Here is a 15139-nt window from a genome sequence, read left to right as displayed (position 1 = left end):
GGGGGGGGGGAGTGTGGCCAGACCTGGTCTCCCAGGATGAAGGCCCCAGCTGGGCAGGCGGGAAGGTGGGAAGCAATCTCTCTTGCAGGTATGGGCAGTACAGGGTAACTCGGGAGGAAAAATCCCCCCAGCGCAAAAGGGGACTCCCCAGGACCACTCTGGGGTGAGCACAGGCAGCTTCCTGACCCCAAGGGAAGACAGGAAAAGTACTGGCTGGGGGGAGGGGAGACCTAAAAGCAGAGATAAAACCTCAAACTGAAGAACACCCCGCCACCCCACCCCAGCTCAGGGCCCGGCTCCTTCACACCCCTTACCATCGCCTCCTGCCTCCTGCTCCCACCGACCCAACTCCCCCACAGCTTGCCCACCTCTTCTTCAGTGCTTTGTCTCCAAAGAAGTGGCTGAAGATGAAGTCCTCAAAGTCATCCACCTCATCATCATCACCTGTCTGTCTCACTGCCACCTCCTCCAGGCTGTCCTCCAAGGCATCTACAAAGTCCCGGAAACGGAGGCGGTCGTGGCGGAAGATACCGTCCTCACCAAAGTAAGCAGGAGAAAGGGGTAGCTCCTCGGTCAGTTGCCTGGCCCAGGGCAGCCGCGCCAGGTACGTCCTCAGCAGAGAGGCCAGCTCCTGTTGCCGCACAGGGGCCAGCTCCATGCCAAAGAAGGCCAGGCCCTCCTGACGGGCACACTCGTGCACACCCGAGCAGCCCTGGGGTGCCTGGTACTTGTGCCTCAACAGCTCTGCCCAGAGTGCGAGGGGGTCATGCCTGTCTTTAGCCCCCTCCTTCCACTGAGGGTGTTTCTGCCTTTCTCTGGAGGAGTGGGGGCTCCCACTTTTCCTGGGGGGCTCCTTAGAACCCTGTTGCTTGCCGTCCTTCTTGCTGGCCCACTCCTCCACCCCTGGCTTGCCCTCCTTCCACCTCCCTGCCAGCTCCCTGTCCTCCTCACCCCCCCCAGCTCTTCTTCTTTTCCCGGCCAGATTCCTCCTTCTTATGTTTCCAGTGGTCAGTCTTCCGGTCCCTCTGCCCATCCCACCACTTTTCCTTTCCGCTCCACTCCCTGGAACTCTGCAAGTGAGGCTCCTGATGCCAGGCCTCTGAGGCATTGGCAGGGACCCCAGGGCGCTGGCCCCAGTTCTCCATGCCCTGCAGCTTCTGGGCCAGCCTGTGACCAACCTCAGCCAGGCCAGCATGGGCTGGGTCCCCTCGGCCCACATCCCTCAAGCTCTGCTCCAGGTCCCGCTGCACAGACCCCAGCAGCCGCCGCTGCCTCTCCAACTCTTGCCTTAATGACTGGGCCTCAGCCTCTAGCTGTTTCTTCTGCTCCAGGAAGCCAGGGCTTGGCACCTGCCCCCTAGGGCCTTGCTCCTTGGTGACCTTGCCAGCCCGCAGGCCTCTGCCCCCATAGCGACACACCCCATCTGTGCCCCGGACACAGTCAGCCTCCAGGCCCTGGAGCTGGGCCCGCAGCTGCTGCAGCTCTAACTCCAGGGCCCGCTGGGAGGCCTCGCCCTGCTGTAGGGCCCCTCGGAGCCGGGCATTCTCCTCTTCCAGCCCTTTGGGCTGATGCATCAGGCTCTGAAGCTCTTCCTTCTGGGCCTGGAATGGGAGTAGGGATGGAGAGGACAAGGAGGAGTCAAGGACGACCCCAGTGCCTTCTACCCTGATTCCATTCCATCATAGACTTTATGGCCTGGGAAACTCAGAGGATCTGGTTCTCATCCCCTGCCCCATCTTCACCCTTCACCAGACCCTGGGATCCCCAAATTCCATCACAGGCCTCAGCTTCTATGTCCTTTTTAAGCACACACTTCTCCGATTCACTGAAAGATAGCCAAGATGTGGCTGTTGTTGCCCAATTTCCACCTCCCATACCCAGAGCAGACATTACTAATTGATCCCAGCACTTCTTTCCCATTGAGCCTTGGCATGTTCTTCAAATCCTTCTCCACACAATGCTCCAAGTGGACCATGCCAATCAAGCAGAGGTGGCATGCCACGTGAAGCAGGTATGCCAGTCCTGGCCTAACCCTTAGCATGCAGGACATGAACAGAGAACTGAGAAGATGACTTCACTATAGTGGGAAAGGGAGGGGATCAAGGTGTGCGGGTGAATACAGGAAACTTCTTTTGGGGGAGGACACTAGGACAGACAGACACCTGGCCTAGGGAGGGTGTGTAGTCCACCCGCTCCTGCTTGTGCCCACCTGCAGCTGGGCCTGCAGCAGCCGGATATCCTGGTTCTCCTTGGCCAGCTTGTCCAGCAGAAGGGCCATGTTCTGCAGGCTGGGAACACTGTCAGGGGGCGCTGAGGTCTGCAGCTGCTGCTTTAGCCCATCCTAAGGGCAAAGGAGCCAGTCACCCCCGCAGCCCTGAATCTCCCCCATCAGGCCCCTCACACCAATGGAGAGTGTCACACATGCCTGCCCATCCCCCTCAGCCTCCAGCATCTCAGTATCCGAGCCGGTATCTGGGAAGACCTGCAGGTCCGCTTCCTCCATGGGCCCTGTGGGAAAGTGAAATCCTGAAACTGGCCCCAAGGCACACAGGGCCCTCTCCTCCCCCCACCCCACCCCCCAACACACACAGTCACCCTCCTGCCCTGGACCCGCCCTATGGCTGAGAGTCCAGCGAGGTAAAGGGTCAAGGGTCACCCTGAATAGCTGACAAGACCTATAACAGAGCAAAAAATATACAGCCCCCAGCATCCCTACTCCTGACCCAGAGAACTGCCCCCATCAGCCTCCCTCAGGGCTGGAAGGGGACAGACATGAACCAGTCAGGGTCCGTCCTCACTCACCACTTTCAGCCTCTGAGAGATCACCTGAAATGGAGACAGAGGAGTCTGGTCAGGCCCTCAGAGGAGGGGGTGGAATGGAGTGAAAGTGCAGCAGGAGGGCAGAAGAGGCCAGAGTGGAGGCTTAAGCCCTCATCAGGAGAGGGACCACTCACCGGAGAAGAGGAGGATCCCCAGGCCCAGCAGAACCAGGGCCCCGAGGAGACACATGTTGAGGGAGATGCCCAGCTCCCTGCCCGCACCCTCACCCCCGGCCTGGTCCTCCACACCCAGGGGGGCCGCAGGCTGAGGAGTGCTGGGCTCCTGGCCCCGCCGTCTCCGCAGACCCTCCACATCCATGTCGGTGTCGTCCTCACTGCTGGAGCAGTGGGCCTCCTCCCTGATCCAAGCTGGAGGAAGGGATGGGGACAGGGCAGTAAAGCAACGGAAGCGATGGGACATACAGAGAGACGGGAAACAGAAGTGAACATGAGAGGCCCCCAGCCCTGACCACAGAGGGGGCAAGTGGAGACCCTGCCCACGTCTGCCAGGGCATTAGTGACCACCCCCGCCCAGTCTGGAGGTGGGAGACCAGTCCTTTCTTTTTTTTTGAATTTTATTTTATTTATTTTTTATACAGCAGGTTCTTATTAGTTTATTTTACACATATTAGTGTATATATGTCAATCCCAATCTCCCTATTCATCACACCACCATACCACCCCCCCACTTTGCCCCCTTGGTGTCCATACGTTTGTTCTCTATGTCTGGGGGGAGACCAGTCCTTTCAATCTGCAAACTACAAGAGCAGCTTTCACCCTAAAAGTGCACTCCTTCCTCCCACACGTGCCTCACGTGGAGCACCTTCCTGGCTCTGGGTTCTGCCCGAACCCTGGCCACTCCTTCCCAGTGCCTCCGCTCAGTCCCTGGCTCTTCCCGGTCCTAGAGGCAGAGGTCCCCCTGGCACCATTTCTGCTTTTCTGCTCTTCCCACCGTACACACAGTCACCTGCTATCTCACCCACCCCGCTGGCTTCCCCACAGAGCAGATGAGTCCCTCATCTGTGACTCCCAACCTGGCCTCCCTGGAGCTCCAGGCGCGGACGTCTGTCTGACTGCCTCCTGGCCACTCCCACCTGGGTGTCCCTGGGGACCAAACACTCAACACATTGCCCTCCAAACTGGTTGTTTCTGGTGTTCCCCCACTGCAGGGCAAGACGCCACTGCTCCCACCTAGCCAACCTCAGCCCTCCCTCTTCACCCCACACGCAGACAGTTCGACAATTTGACACCTAAACATCTCAACGTCACTCGCCTTGTATCTGCCTTAGTTCAGGTCTTCCTCGGCTTTGTCAGTTGCCCCCTAAATGGCCCCAGCCCCCGGCCTCCCCCTCCACCCTGTCACCCCTCAACAGAGATGGACTCATACACTCCTCTACCACCAGCGCTGGAAACAGCCTCCTCAGCACAGGATAGGCGGCCCCATCCCTTTGTTGATGCTGCAGCCTTGGCCTAGAATGTTCTCTTCCTCCTACCCTACCGACTAAAATCCTACTCTTTGCTCAAGGCTCCACTCAAATGACGCCTCCAGTGTGGCCCTTTCCCCAGCTGTCCCCGCCTCTCCCTTCCCCTCGACCTGTCCCGTGACTGACCACCCTCCCCCTCCTTTTTTGCGCCCCTCATAGGTCTGACTTGCATCTTGGCTCGGTCTAGTCCACCTCTTACATAGGCCATGAAGCCAACCTCTTTCCCCAGAGCTGACACACGGAAGGGACTCAGGGAATGAGAGTTGCATCTAGAGGCAAGAAAAGAGGAGGCCCCACGGCAGAGACAAAAGAGTCGACCAGACCTAGGCCCTGCCACTTACCTGCTGTGTGACTTAACCTGAGCCTCAGTGTCCCCAGGGGTGGTGGTGAGGTTTCACTGATACAATTTAAGGAGGGCACCAAGCTGCTAAGTCCTAGGGCCTGGCCCAGAGCTGTGTTCAGTAGCGATATCTACTCCCACTCCCACACCTTCTAGAAGGATAGTGACAGGGGGAGACAAGGAGAACTCTCACCTGTTTGGGGGGATGAGAGCAGGCTGTTGGGGGGACTCTGATCCTCCAGGTCCTGTGTGTCCAGTCCCAGGCCTACTGCCTCAGGGGTCTCCTCCAAGTCTCCCTGAACCTCTGTGTCTCCTGAGCCAGGGGACTCCATTCCACGATCATCACCTTCCAGGACACCCTGATGCAGACACAGCTGTGAGCAGCTCCCGGCCCTCCCCATTTCCTACCCTTCCCCCAGTGAAGGTCCTCACCTTGGCCTCAGTCTCCTCTGGCAGAATGCACCTGGACTGGGAGCTCTCACTCTGGAACAGGGTCTCTGTGGCACGAGAAAAGGCTAAGGAGAAACACCACTACCCCGCCAACGGAATGTGCTACACGGCCCTCTGGCTCCCACAGGCCCCAACCAAGTTGGAAGGGGAAGGAGAAAGCCAGGGTAGAATGAGGGAAGGTTTTAAATTGAGATTAATGCCAGAAATAAGACCAACCAGCCTCCCTCTCCCTGAGGAAACTGGGAAACACCAGAACATGGAGGGGAGGTGGCTGCACCCCACCCTCAGTAGGGCCCTGTTACCTTCTCCATCCAAGGTCCCAGCTAATTTCTCAGCAGCTGCCTTGGAGGGGCTCCAAGGGGCCTGGGGAGCTCTCTCGGGTTCTAGGTCCATCCTGGATTCAGGGCCCAGGGTCTCCACAGGCAGGTTCTGGGGGGAGGGGCACAGCAGAAAGGCTGCTCCAGAGGAAGGACAGCAGGACGAAACCAAGGGGTGCTCTACTGGGGTGCCTGGGACCAGCCGCACTGCTCAGGGACCTCAACCCACATCTCACAAAAATATAATACACTCTGTAGTGGGCTGCTCCAAAGCGGGGACGGGGCGGGGGTCAGCTGGCACTGCAGCATCTCAGCTCTACGCAGTGTTCGGCCGTTCCCTAACCTCACTTGCTGCTCTGAGAACTTTCAGAGGCCAAGTTTCTGTTAAATGAAGAAGCACCACTGGACCAAGGCGGTGGACCACTGTACAAACCTGGTGCCCCCCACCTCCCCAGAGAAGCCGGCCAGAGCCTGGGTCTCCCTCCCCACAAGTGACCAACTCAGTTATTGGTTGGAAGGTGGGAGGATGGCAAGAGAACAAAGTCCCCTGGATGCCTAAGGATCACGGTCCCGACCGCCGCAGGCTTCCCCACAGTTGCCCTCAGAACGGGCCACCCACTCTAGTTACATCTTCCAAGCTTTTCTGGCCTTTCCCCCCTCCCCACACACTCCTCTCCCAGGAGCTGACAGAAACGTGACTCACCCCAGCCACAGCCAGACTGTCTCCCAAGGTGCTCTCAGCCCGGCCGTCCAGCCACGGCCTCTCGTTTCTCCGCCTATGCCCCCTTGACAGGCCACCGCCCGCTCATCCCATCCATGGCTCCCGCTATCCTTCCAAGAATAATTCTTGACCTTAGTATGTTTCTTTACAATTTTCAAGTCACTTTTTTCTCATGGCCCCTCCTACCAGGCAAGAATCACAACTCCCCTTTTACAGGGGAGGACAGAGAGGTGAAACGACTGGCCCAAGGTACCCCAGCTGTCAGCAAAGGCACCTCAACAGGGCACCAGGGCTCTGGCTGGGAGCATGGTGTCCGTCCCCTCTGCCGGCCAGCCCTAGTCCATGCGCCCTGCTCCAGCATCATCCTGAGAGCAGCTCCCTCACCCCCAACTGGTCTCCTCAAGGCCACTCAAACCCGACGCCTTTAACTCAAGCTCCTCACCTTCTTCCCTCCCTGTGGTACGAACATACCAAGCCCTTGATAAACCTTCTCCAGACACTCAGCCTCCCAATCCCGCTGGCCCCCTTCTCAGTGGCTTCAGGGCACAGCGGTCTACTGGGATCCCGCTCCACCAACTACAACCTGGACTGCAGGACCTTCAAAACGCTCTCCTCCAGTTCCCACCCAGCCCACACAGTGGCTGCACCCTCTGCCCAAGGCAGTAATGGTCCTGACTCCCTCCAACTCAGAGCCCTTCCACGATTTCCCATCAAAGAGGAGGCCCGAATGCCCGAGCCAGGCCCTTCAGCCTTCTTCTGGAGGTTCCCAGGCTCTGGCCCAACCTCACTTCAACACCGTCTGAGCCATGTCTCCACCTCCTCCAACGGACCTCCTTGGTCTCCCCCAACACGGCTCTCCCACTGTTGCCTCAGAACCTTTGCTCATGCTGGTCTCCCACCAGAATATCTTCCCTGCTTCTCACAGCTTACCCCAGCAATTTCCTTCTTTCAAGGCATGGTCCAAGTCCCAACACCTGACTCCTGGGGCCTGATGGCCTTCTCCCTGCCACTAGAGTTCCTCTCACAGCCAGCAGGAGGTGATGCACATGATCACCAAGACCAAGGAAGGGGACAGACGCAGCAAGCAGCCCAGCCCTGCAGGAACCCCCATTCCATGTGGCTCCCAGGCCTGCTTTTCCTACCTCTGAGCCGGCAAGCACCCAGCTATTGTCCGAGTCTGGGCAGGAGGCCATAGTTGCTGAGGTCCCCCAGGCTACTGAGGCTGCTACCTGCAGAAAAAGTCTTTCTTAAGGACCCCAGCTCCCTTCAGGGGAGGCAGGATGGAGACAGCAGCCTCGACTGGGTTCCAAGCTTTAAGGGCTGGGCAGCCACTACCATAGCCAGCCTGGTTCCAGTCTTCTGACCCCAACACCTCAGCTCTTCTGGGCAGTATTTGCCTTTCAAATCAGAACGTACCAACAGCCACAGTGAAGCCTGCCTCTGCCAGGGACCGAAAGAGCCCTTGGTAAACTGGGAAACAGAACTGACCTTGAAAGGTCAGAGAAGCACAGGGCTGGAAGGGCTTTGGGAAAAATCCAGGCCAACTCTCTCATGTTATAGTCAGGGAAAATGAAGGGAAATGAAGGCCAGAAAATTGGCTGACATGACTTGCCAACGATGAACAGCTAAAAAGAGTGAGGAACAACCCAGCCCTCCCTTCACCTCCCCAGCCTCCCCCATCATCACCACCTTCTTCCCCAGAGCCTAGAAAAGAAGACTCAATGGCCTCCTTCACCCCCAAGTCACCCAGCCATCACCCACCATAAGTCCTTTCTGTGGTCTACTTCAGGGGTCTTGTACACTGGCTGCACAATGGAATCACCTAAGATTCTGATACAACTGTGTTCAAGGGTCAGGCTCAGGGAAAGATTTTTTTTTTAATCTCCCAAATGATTCTCATTTGCAGCCAGGGTTGAGAACAACTGGCATAGCTTAGATCCACCTCAATGTACCTTTAGTAAATCTCTTTGTCACTCTCACTCTCCATTCTAAGTTGTTTCCCTTCTTAGTAAACTCCAGAATTTCATCTTAGGGAACTTGAAGGTGACTGGCAAAAGGGATTTATGGCAGCTATCATGTATAAAGCACTTTACAGTTTGCAAAGCATGGACAAAAATCAGGGTTGTGGTCCTAACCCCTGCTAATCTGCTCTGACTTGGCCGGGTGGGCGTGGGAAGTTACTCCAGTTTCCAAAGCCTGACACAAGGCAGGATAAGAAGAGAAGGACCTACCCCTCCATCCATGGCCTGGACTACTCCCCCAGGCTGGCAATTGGGACCCGGCATAAAGGTGGAGGGATAGAGGAGCTGACCCCCTCGAATCTGGGATTGTGATCCTTTAGAGGAGACTACATGACTGCTTGTTGACGGACTAGAAAGGTGGCAAGTGGAAAAGGACTCTGAAAGGAAACCCTGGGAAAAGGAAGTGAGGCTGGGGTAGAAGTGTGGCAGCTCTACCTTGGGAAACCACCACAATTCCCCCTTCTGTTTGAGCTAGTGTGAGTCCTACATGGTGCCCTAAAAACCTCCTGTGGCCCTTGCCAATCAAGATCCAAGCCCAGGACAGATGAAGGACCCCTCACAGCATCCCCCAATACCCATGCCTCCCAGACTCATGCACCCATCCCACAAGGAGACAGGAGAATGGCTGCAGTGACTTCCCCACACCACGTCCAACAGGACACCCCTGGCCGGTTTCTACAGGCATCCACAGAACCATCACTGTGCTGCCTTCTGGTCTCAGGCCCCAACCCCGCCATTCTGTCATCATCTCCCCATCCCCAGTTGCTGCGTGTGACTCTTAACAGGTGGTGGCAGGAAGGAAGTAGCAGCAGCTTGGTCTGAAGTCCCTGTTTATCCCTGGCTGTGTACAGCCTGCTCAGGTCCTCCAGAACCAGGCACCATGGCAACCAGGGTGATGTCAGACACACTGTTTCCATGGAAACCAGCAACGGTATTTGGGTCAGCAAGACAAATACTTCTGAGACCCGAACAGAAGACAGTCTGTTCCAAACCCTGGTTGGTATCTCTATCTTGGTTGGGTTCACCCAGCATTCCAAAAGATCTCCCAGTTCTCCCAAGCCAGCATCTCACTGCCTTATTAGGAAGTTCCTTCTGTTGTTTAATCCCCACCCTTCCCTGCTATTTTCAGATCTCTTTCTTCTCATCAACCTCTTGGAAGAAAACCCACCTCCACCCCCTCCTCACTACTCCCTCTCTTTTCATTCAGGCAGGATTCAACAAAAACGTCCTGTAAGGACTGTCAGGGACTTGTGCTGTTTCTAAAAGACAGCTAAAGGGGGAGCTCTCCCTCTCTGTACAAAGCCGGGAAGTCTCATCCAGCTAATTTCAACCCCTCTAAGAGTTGTTCCCCCAAACCTCTAACGCAAAGGCCCTAGGACTTGTCTGGGGGACCCAGAGTAAGTTTCTGTTTTGGAAACGGCCGCCCACGATCCCCCTTCCGCCGGCCCAGAAGTAACAAACAGCTCTGCAGATCCTCGGTGGGGCCCAACCCTTCAGAGTTCTGCCCTTCCTCTCCTCCATCCTTCCTCTCTTACGGAGATCTATGGCCCCTTCCCCGCTAGGACATTACCTGACCCAGCTCTTGCTTCAGTCTTCAGCTGAACTTGTTGCTGGCTCTCCAGCTTCACAGCCCCGAGAAAGGAAGGTCATGTGACTAAGGACTGGCCAATGGAAAGTCAAGTTCCCTGAGGGGGCGGAAACTTTTGGCCAATAACAGCTAAACTTGAGAGCCGGGGTGGAGAGCGGGTACCTGCAGAGCCCCTAAACCTGGGCTTACCTCCCGGTGGGACACTGGACTTCCAGCAAACTGAATCCTGGGTCACCTTCCCTCCTTTCCCAGTGTCTAAACAATTTCTGGAGGGAAGAACCAAAACTGAAAGGCAAGGCGTAACATCTCCAGGACAAGGAGCCAGGTTGGTTCCAGGACAGACAGAGACAGCTGCAGGATGGGGGAGGGGAGAGTGGCAAATTATGTGTTGGAAATAGCCCTCCTGCCACTCTCCTTACCCTGCTCCGGTGCGGATTAAGGATGCCGCTGTTTTTTTTAAAGGGGGATGGGGGGCTGAAAAGCATCCAAAAATGAAATCTGCTAGACCAAGGCAGCCCCATCCCCCACCCCTGGAGCTACGCTCGACCCCTAAACCAAACAACTCGGGAGTGGGAGTGCGGGCGCTAACCCCAGAAGCTCTAAAGGCAGTTGTCTCCCTGAAGCCTTGGAGCCAAAGCTCCTGCTTGGCTCCAAGCCTGGCCCAGGAACATGCTCAGAAAGGAAACTTGTTTCTCGCAGCAGGGACACAGGGGGAGAGGTGGAGCCAAGAGGCCTCCCTGGGCCCTGCGGCTTGTACCAGGGTCAGCACAGGGGCCCGAGTCTTTCTGCCATTCCCACCTCCAGGGACCCTGAGGGATACATATCCTCACCCCGCAACCATCCTGACCAGGAGTGACTGCTTCATTCCAACCCTGTACACCCCAACAGCAAGGAGTCCTGGTCTGGATTTTCCAAGTCATTTTATTAACCCAACCGTACAAAACTTTCCCCACCACGTCTCTGCCACCCCCGCTTCCTTCCAAAAAGCAGTGGACTGAGAGGGAGAGAGGGACTGAGCTGACACGCCCACCCCCCCGCAAGAGCCATCTTACCAAATGCAGAGATGGGGGAGACCACAAAAATAGCAACCGATAAAAGAGGGGCAAACAGAACCACAAACACAACACAAAGCTCAGCTGTGGGGGGGGGGGGTGCGGGGCTGCCATCTCTGCTGTTCCACGGCAGGGAACACTGGAGAGAGGCCCAGAGGCCTCTCCCTTCTTTCTCACAGCCTCAGAGGCTGCATGCTGCACCTGGGCAGGCAAGAGTTCTGCAGTATACCTTTGTCTTCTCTTCACACCCTAGGGTCCTGGGAGAAGTGGGGGCAGGGGAACACCAGCTCCTCTCAGGGCCACACCCCAAGCCTGCCTTCCCCACCCCACTGAGGAATGTGTGCAGGAGCTGTAAGGAAGAGACAGCAGCTGTGAGGGGCTCCTGCTCAGGCCGCTGGCCCATCTCTGGCAGGCAGTGCTTACAAAATAAAATAAAAACAAAGCCCAGTGCAGGACCCTGGCTGAGAGGAATGAGAACAGCTAGATCACCAGGCCGGAGAAGATATAAAGAATAGCAGGGAAAGAGAGAAACAAAAAACATCCAGGCTCTGGATTGCATTTTAGTACCATGGCAATAAGGGTCCTGCCACCTCCCCACCCACAGGCAGGGACAGGGATCCTTTCATCAGGAGAAAAAATGAGGTATAAGGGCTCTGCGCCTCTTCAAGCTTTCCTTCAATCAAGCCAGGGAAGCAGGGAAGTAAGGGCGCCAAAAGTTGAAGACCAGCGCTGCGAATAATGTGCAACAGATGGGGGGGGCGTATACAGCCAGAGTCCAGGCTTCCAGGACAGTCCAAACATCAAATATTCTGCTCTGTCAGACCACATATCCCAATTTTTAGCAAAAATATTGTCATTAGGAAAAAAGCACAAGAGAGTCTGAGAAAGGACCAGTGACTTTGGTATGAGGAAGATATGTCCTGACAGCATCTTACCTACTGTCTTGAAGCCCCAAATCACCAAGAAACTGCCATAGCCACGTACTCTCCTGCTTCTTCAAGCTATTTGGTTCTCTGAGGGGGGAGGAGTTGAGTAGGTCTTGGAGGAGGCAAGGGGAAGGTAAGAAAAGGGGAAAATCTCCATTTATTCTCTAAAGCTGTTTCCCAGCACCCATGAAAGGGCTACTGCAGAGATGGGAAGAGACCCCCAACTCCTCTGGCCAGAAACCTTTAATACTGGACTCCAAAACCTAAGGCTGGGGGGCTAGATAGGAGTGTTAGGCACAGGTGTTGGGGGTATCCATCATCTGTAAAGGGGACACCCCTGCCCTTCAGATCTTCCTCCAGCCTCTTTTCTCTTGCAGCCACACCCCTAGGCCTCCAGAGACAGCCACCAAAGCTGGCTCTGCTTGGCAGGGCTTTGGTTTCCTGGACCTCTGTAGATCTCAACACGTAAGTTTCCAGAAAAGTGAGCAATCCAGGCTCTTCTGCCTGCCCATCTCAGTTCCTTTTCTGCCCCCAGGAGACATTGTGTTTCTGCCCCATGGGGATGGGAAGCCAGTGGAAACAAGGACCAAGAGCCAGACAGGAAAACAACCACCCTGGAAGAGCAGGGAGGAACGTATGCACTTCCTGGGCACCTCGCCAGCATCACCCATCGTTAGCAGCCACCAGCTGCCCCATGCCCTCGCGGATGTAGACAGACTGGATCTCCTTGGTCTTGAGGCAGAGATCGCAGGCCCAGACAGCAGAGGCCTCAGTGGTCAGCAACCCATAGGCGCTCTCAGTCATGCCCGTGCACTCGCGGTGGAACCACTTCTGGCAGGAAGCCTCACACAGAATGGCATCTTGGTCGTCGTTCACCTCACTCCGACAGGCACCACATGGATACACCAGGCCTGGGGGAGGCTGGGGCCCTGAGCCCGCACTTGTCTTGCCAGGGGGTGCCAGGCTATTGGCATCTGGGGTGCCCCCACCCCGCCCACTGCTGTTTGGGGGAAAACTGGGCTGATTTCCATTAACAGCAGCAGCCGGGGAGCCTGAGTGGGGCTCCTGGGGAAAAGCAGTGGGAGCAGGTGGATTTAAGGGCTTCCCCCCATCCTCACCACCAGGGCCAGGAAAGCCAGGGTCCGGACCAGGGAAGGGACTTGTGTTGGGGGGCAAGCTGGGGAGGCCCTGACCAGGTCTCTGGAGAGGAGAAGGACCAAAAGGTGCCCCTGGCTGGGCAAAGCGTTGAGGGAGAGAAGGGGGGCCCAGCTCCCCTCTGGGAGGCTGTCCCATGGTGGGTGAGATCATGGGCCCAAATCCCCCCACGGGGCCTGGCATCATCTGCCCACCAGGCGGGCTGAAGTTCTGACCCAGAGGCTGGTTGAAGGGTTGGCTGGGAAAGTTCATGTTGCCTGGGGGAGGGTAGCCAGGGCCCTGTGGGGGCATGTTGAAAGCAGGGCCCATGGGATTGGGAGGGAAAGGGGGGGGCTGTCGACGAAGAGGCTGGGGGCCTCCTCCACCCCCAGGGCCATAGCCTGGGGGTACCTGGCCTGCCATGCCCCCCTGTACACGGAAGCCCCCAAAGGGGACAGGACTGCCCAGGAATGGAGGGGCTGCGCCCCCCACCTTAGGGGCTCCGAAGTCATCCTCAAAAGGGTTGGATGCGACCAGGTGATCGACCATGGGAGTCGGGGGGGGCGCAAACTCCGTCAGATGTGAGTATGCAGGGCCCTGGGGGAAAACAGGAGGGAAAGAGAGTCATGGAGGGAGACGGAGAGCTAAACCAAGAGAGCATCAGAAACACAATACACATTTTTGGAGGCTGGTACTGGCCAGCTCAGATCTTAAATCAAGATGGACCTTAGAACGCAACAAAGAAACTGAGAGTGGAGAGCAGAACCAGCATAGTGCAGTAACTGTGTTTTGAGAACAGGCAGAACTACGCTGGAATCCTAGCTCTGACACTGAGTAACTTCAAGGCACTGGTGCAGGCATTTAACTGTTTTAAGCCGCAGATTCCTCATCTGTAAAACAGTGACAATGCCCATCTCCCCAGACTGCTAGTTTTAGCACAATCCCTGACACTTAGAAAAGGTTCAGTAAGTGGTAGCTGTTAACATCATGTGGGAAACACGACAGCACAAACGGGGGAGAGAATGTTTCTAATCCTGACTGATAAGACCTTTGGTCAAACCATCTCATCCCCACCTCTACCCCTAAAATCTGTTATGAAGTTGAAGGAAAGGACCAGAAACAGAACAAGAAAGACAACTTTCTCTTCTCCCCGCGGCTTATGCAAAGTAGAGACATTGGAGGAGCAGAGCAGAGCACCCAAAGGCGCTACTAGGAATTACCCCCGCCACCAACCACCATTCACCTGAGTATTTGACTTCCTTCGCTTCTTTTCTGGGCTCTTCATTTGCAGACCTGGAAAAGTAGTAAAACGCAGACACAAGTTTCCCTGAAGTTTCCCCAACCTCCTCTCTCGCAGCCATGATATAAGGAACTCTTCTAACTTCATTATACTCTATTTACTTCACAGGTACTAACAATGGTACACTTTGAAAAATAAATTGGACGCTACGCTCTCAGCTGCCTCTTCCTTCAAATGAGACGCCCCATCTCTTGATACCCTTAGACTCCCAAGTGGCTCCTGAACTCCAGGTGCCCCAAACTCTAGGATCCGCAATCTGTGAACCCCTGCCCGCAACCCCTGGAGGGCTTCACCCACCCATCCTTTTCACCTGAGCCTCCCCGCCCTTCAGAGCCCTCTGCCAGAGGACCACCACCTCCCCCGCCCGCCAGCCCTCCCTCCGAGCTCCCCGACTTCTCGGCCTCGCCAGCCCCAGGCCCCCTCAGCGCTCTCACCGGCCTTGCCCTGCTTCCTCCCGGTGCTGGGTGGCGCAGGGGGCGGTGCGGGGCCGCCACCTCCCTCCAGCTTGTCCGGTGGGGGCGGCGCCGAGGCGGCCATGGAGTGGGGGACCGGGGTCAGCGGCGGCGGGGGACGGACGCGCCCTGGGGTTGCACCATGGCCCGGAAGGGGAGGCTGGGGCGGCGCAGGCCCCCGCGCGGCACCAAGCCGGAGGTGCGGCGAGGCGGGGTCGGCGAGCCCGGGGGCCAACTGCACTCTCGCCCAGCCTTACCGCCCGCCCGCGGCCGCAGCCACAGGAACCGGAACTCGGCGTGGCAGCCACCACTGCGCACGGCAAGGAGGGGGAGCGAGGCCCGGGTCACACCCTCCCCCGAGCGCCGGGCGGGCAGGGCGGTACCAAGGCACGACCCTGGGGCGGGGAGCCGTCCCAAGCCCGGGAGCGCCGCGTGCCCGCTTACTAGGGCAGACGGCGGCCGTGGGCTCTGCGGCTGGGCCGTACCATCCCCCGCCGAGGGGCCGCCGCAGAGGTGCGCGAGGGCGTGAGCGCGC

At 57.0% G+C, this 15139-nt stretch overlaps 2 protein-coding genes across 2 annotated transcripts; both read right to left on the bottom strand.

The window, feature by feature from the left end:
• Positions 1-11: 11 nt before the first annotated feature.
• On the bottom strand, positions 12-9797 carry PBXIP1 (PBX homeobox interacting protein 1). The gene is given in 11 exon segments (XM_029229859.1): positions 12-955; positions 957-1601; positions 2210-2341; positions 2426-2508; positions 2803-2826; positions 2955-3188; positions 4837-5002; positions 5076-5140; positions 5396-5522; positions 7274-7360; positions 9723-9797. Coding segments are annotated over 10 exon segments (2172 nt in total). The 5' UTR covers positions 7325-7360; positions 9723-9797; the 3' UTR covers positions 12-310.
• An 846-nt stretch (positions 9798-10643) lies between these two features.
• Positions 10644-14911, bottom strand: PYGO2 (pygopus family PHD finger 2). Its single transcript, XM_029230422.1, has 3 exons — positions 14587-14911; positions 14096-14145; positions 10644-13449 (listed from the first exon to the last, which is right to left on the bottom strand). Exons 1-3 carry the CDS (start codon positions 14687-14689, stop codon positions 12382-12384), a joined length of 1221 nt encoding a protein of 406 aa, XP_029086255.1. The 5' UTR covers positions 14690-14911; the 3' UTR covers positions 10644-12381.
• Between the last annotated feature and the right edge of the window lie 228 nt (positions 14912-15139).

This window comes from Monodon monoceros, unplaced genomic scaffold, assembly GCF_005190385.1.
Source record: "Monodon monoceros isolate NGI ecotype Baffin Bay Population unplaced genomic scaffold, NGI_Narwhal_1 Super_Scaffold_18, whole genome shotgun sequence".
In the NCBI taxonomy this organism is placed as follows: domain Eukaryota; kingdom Metazoa; phylum Chordata; class Mammalia; order Artiodactyla; family Monodontidae; genus Monodon; species Monodon monoceros.
This window is presented reverse-complemented; position numbering and strand designations above follow the sequence as displayed.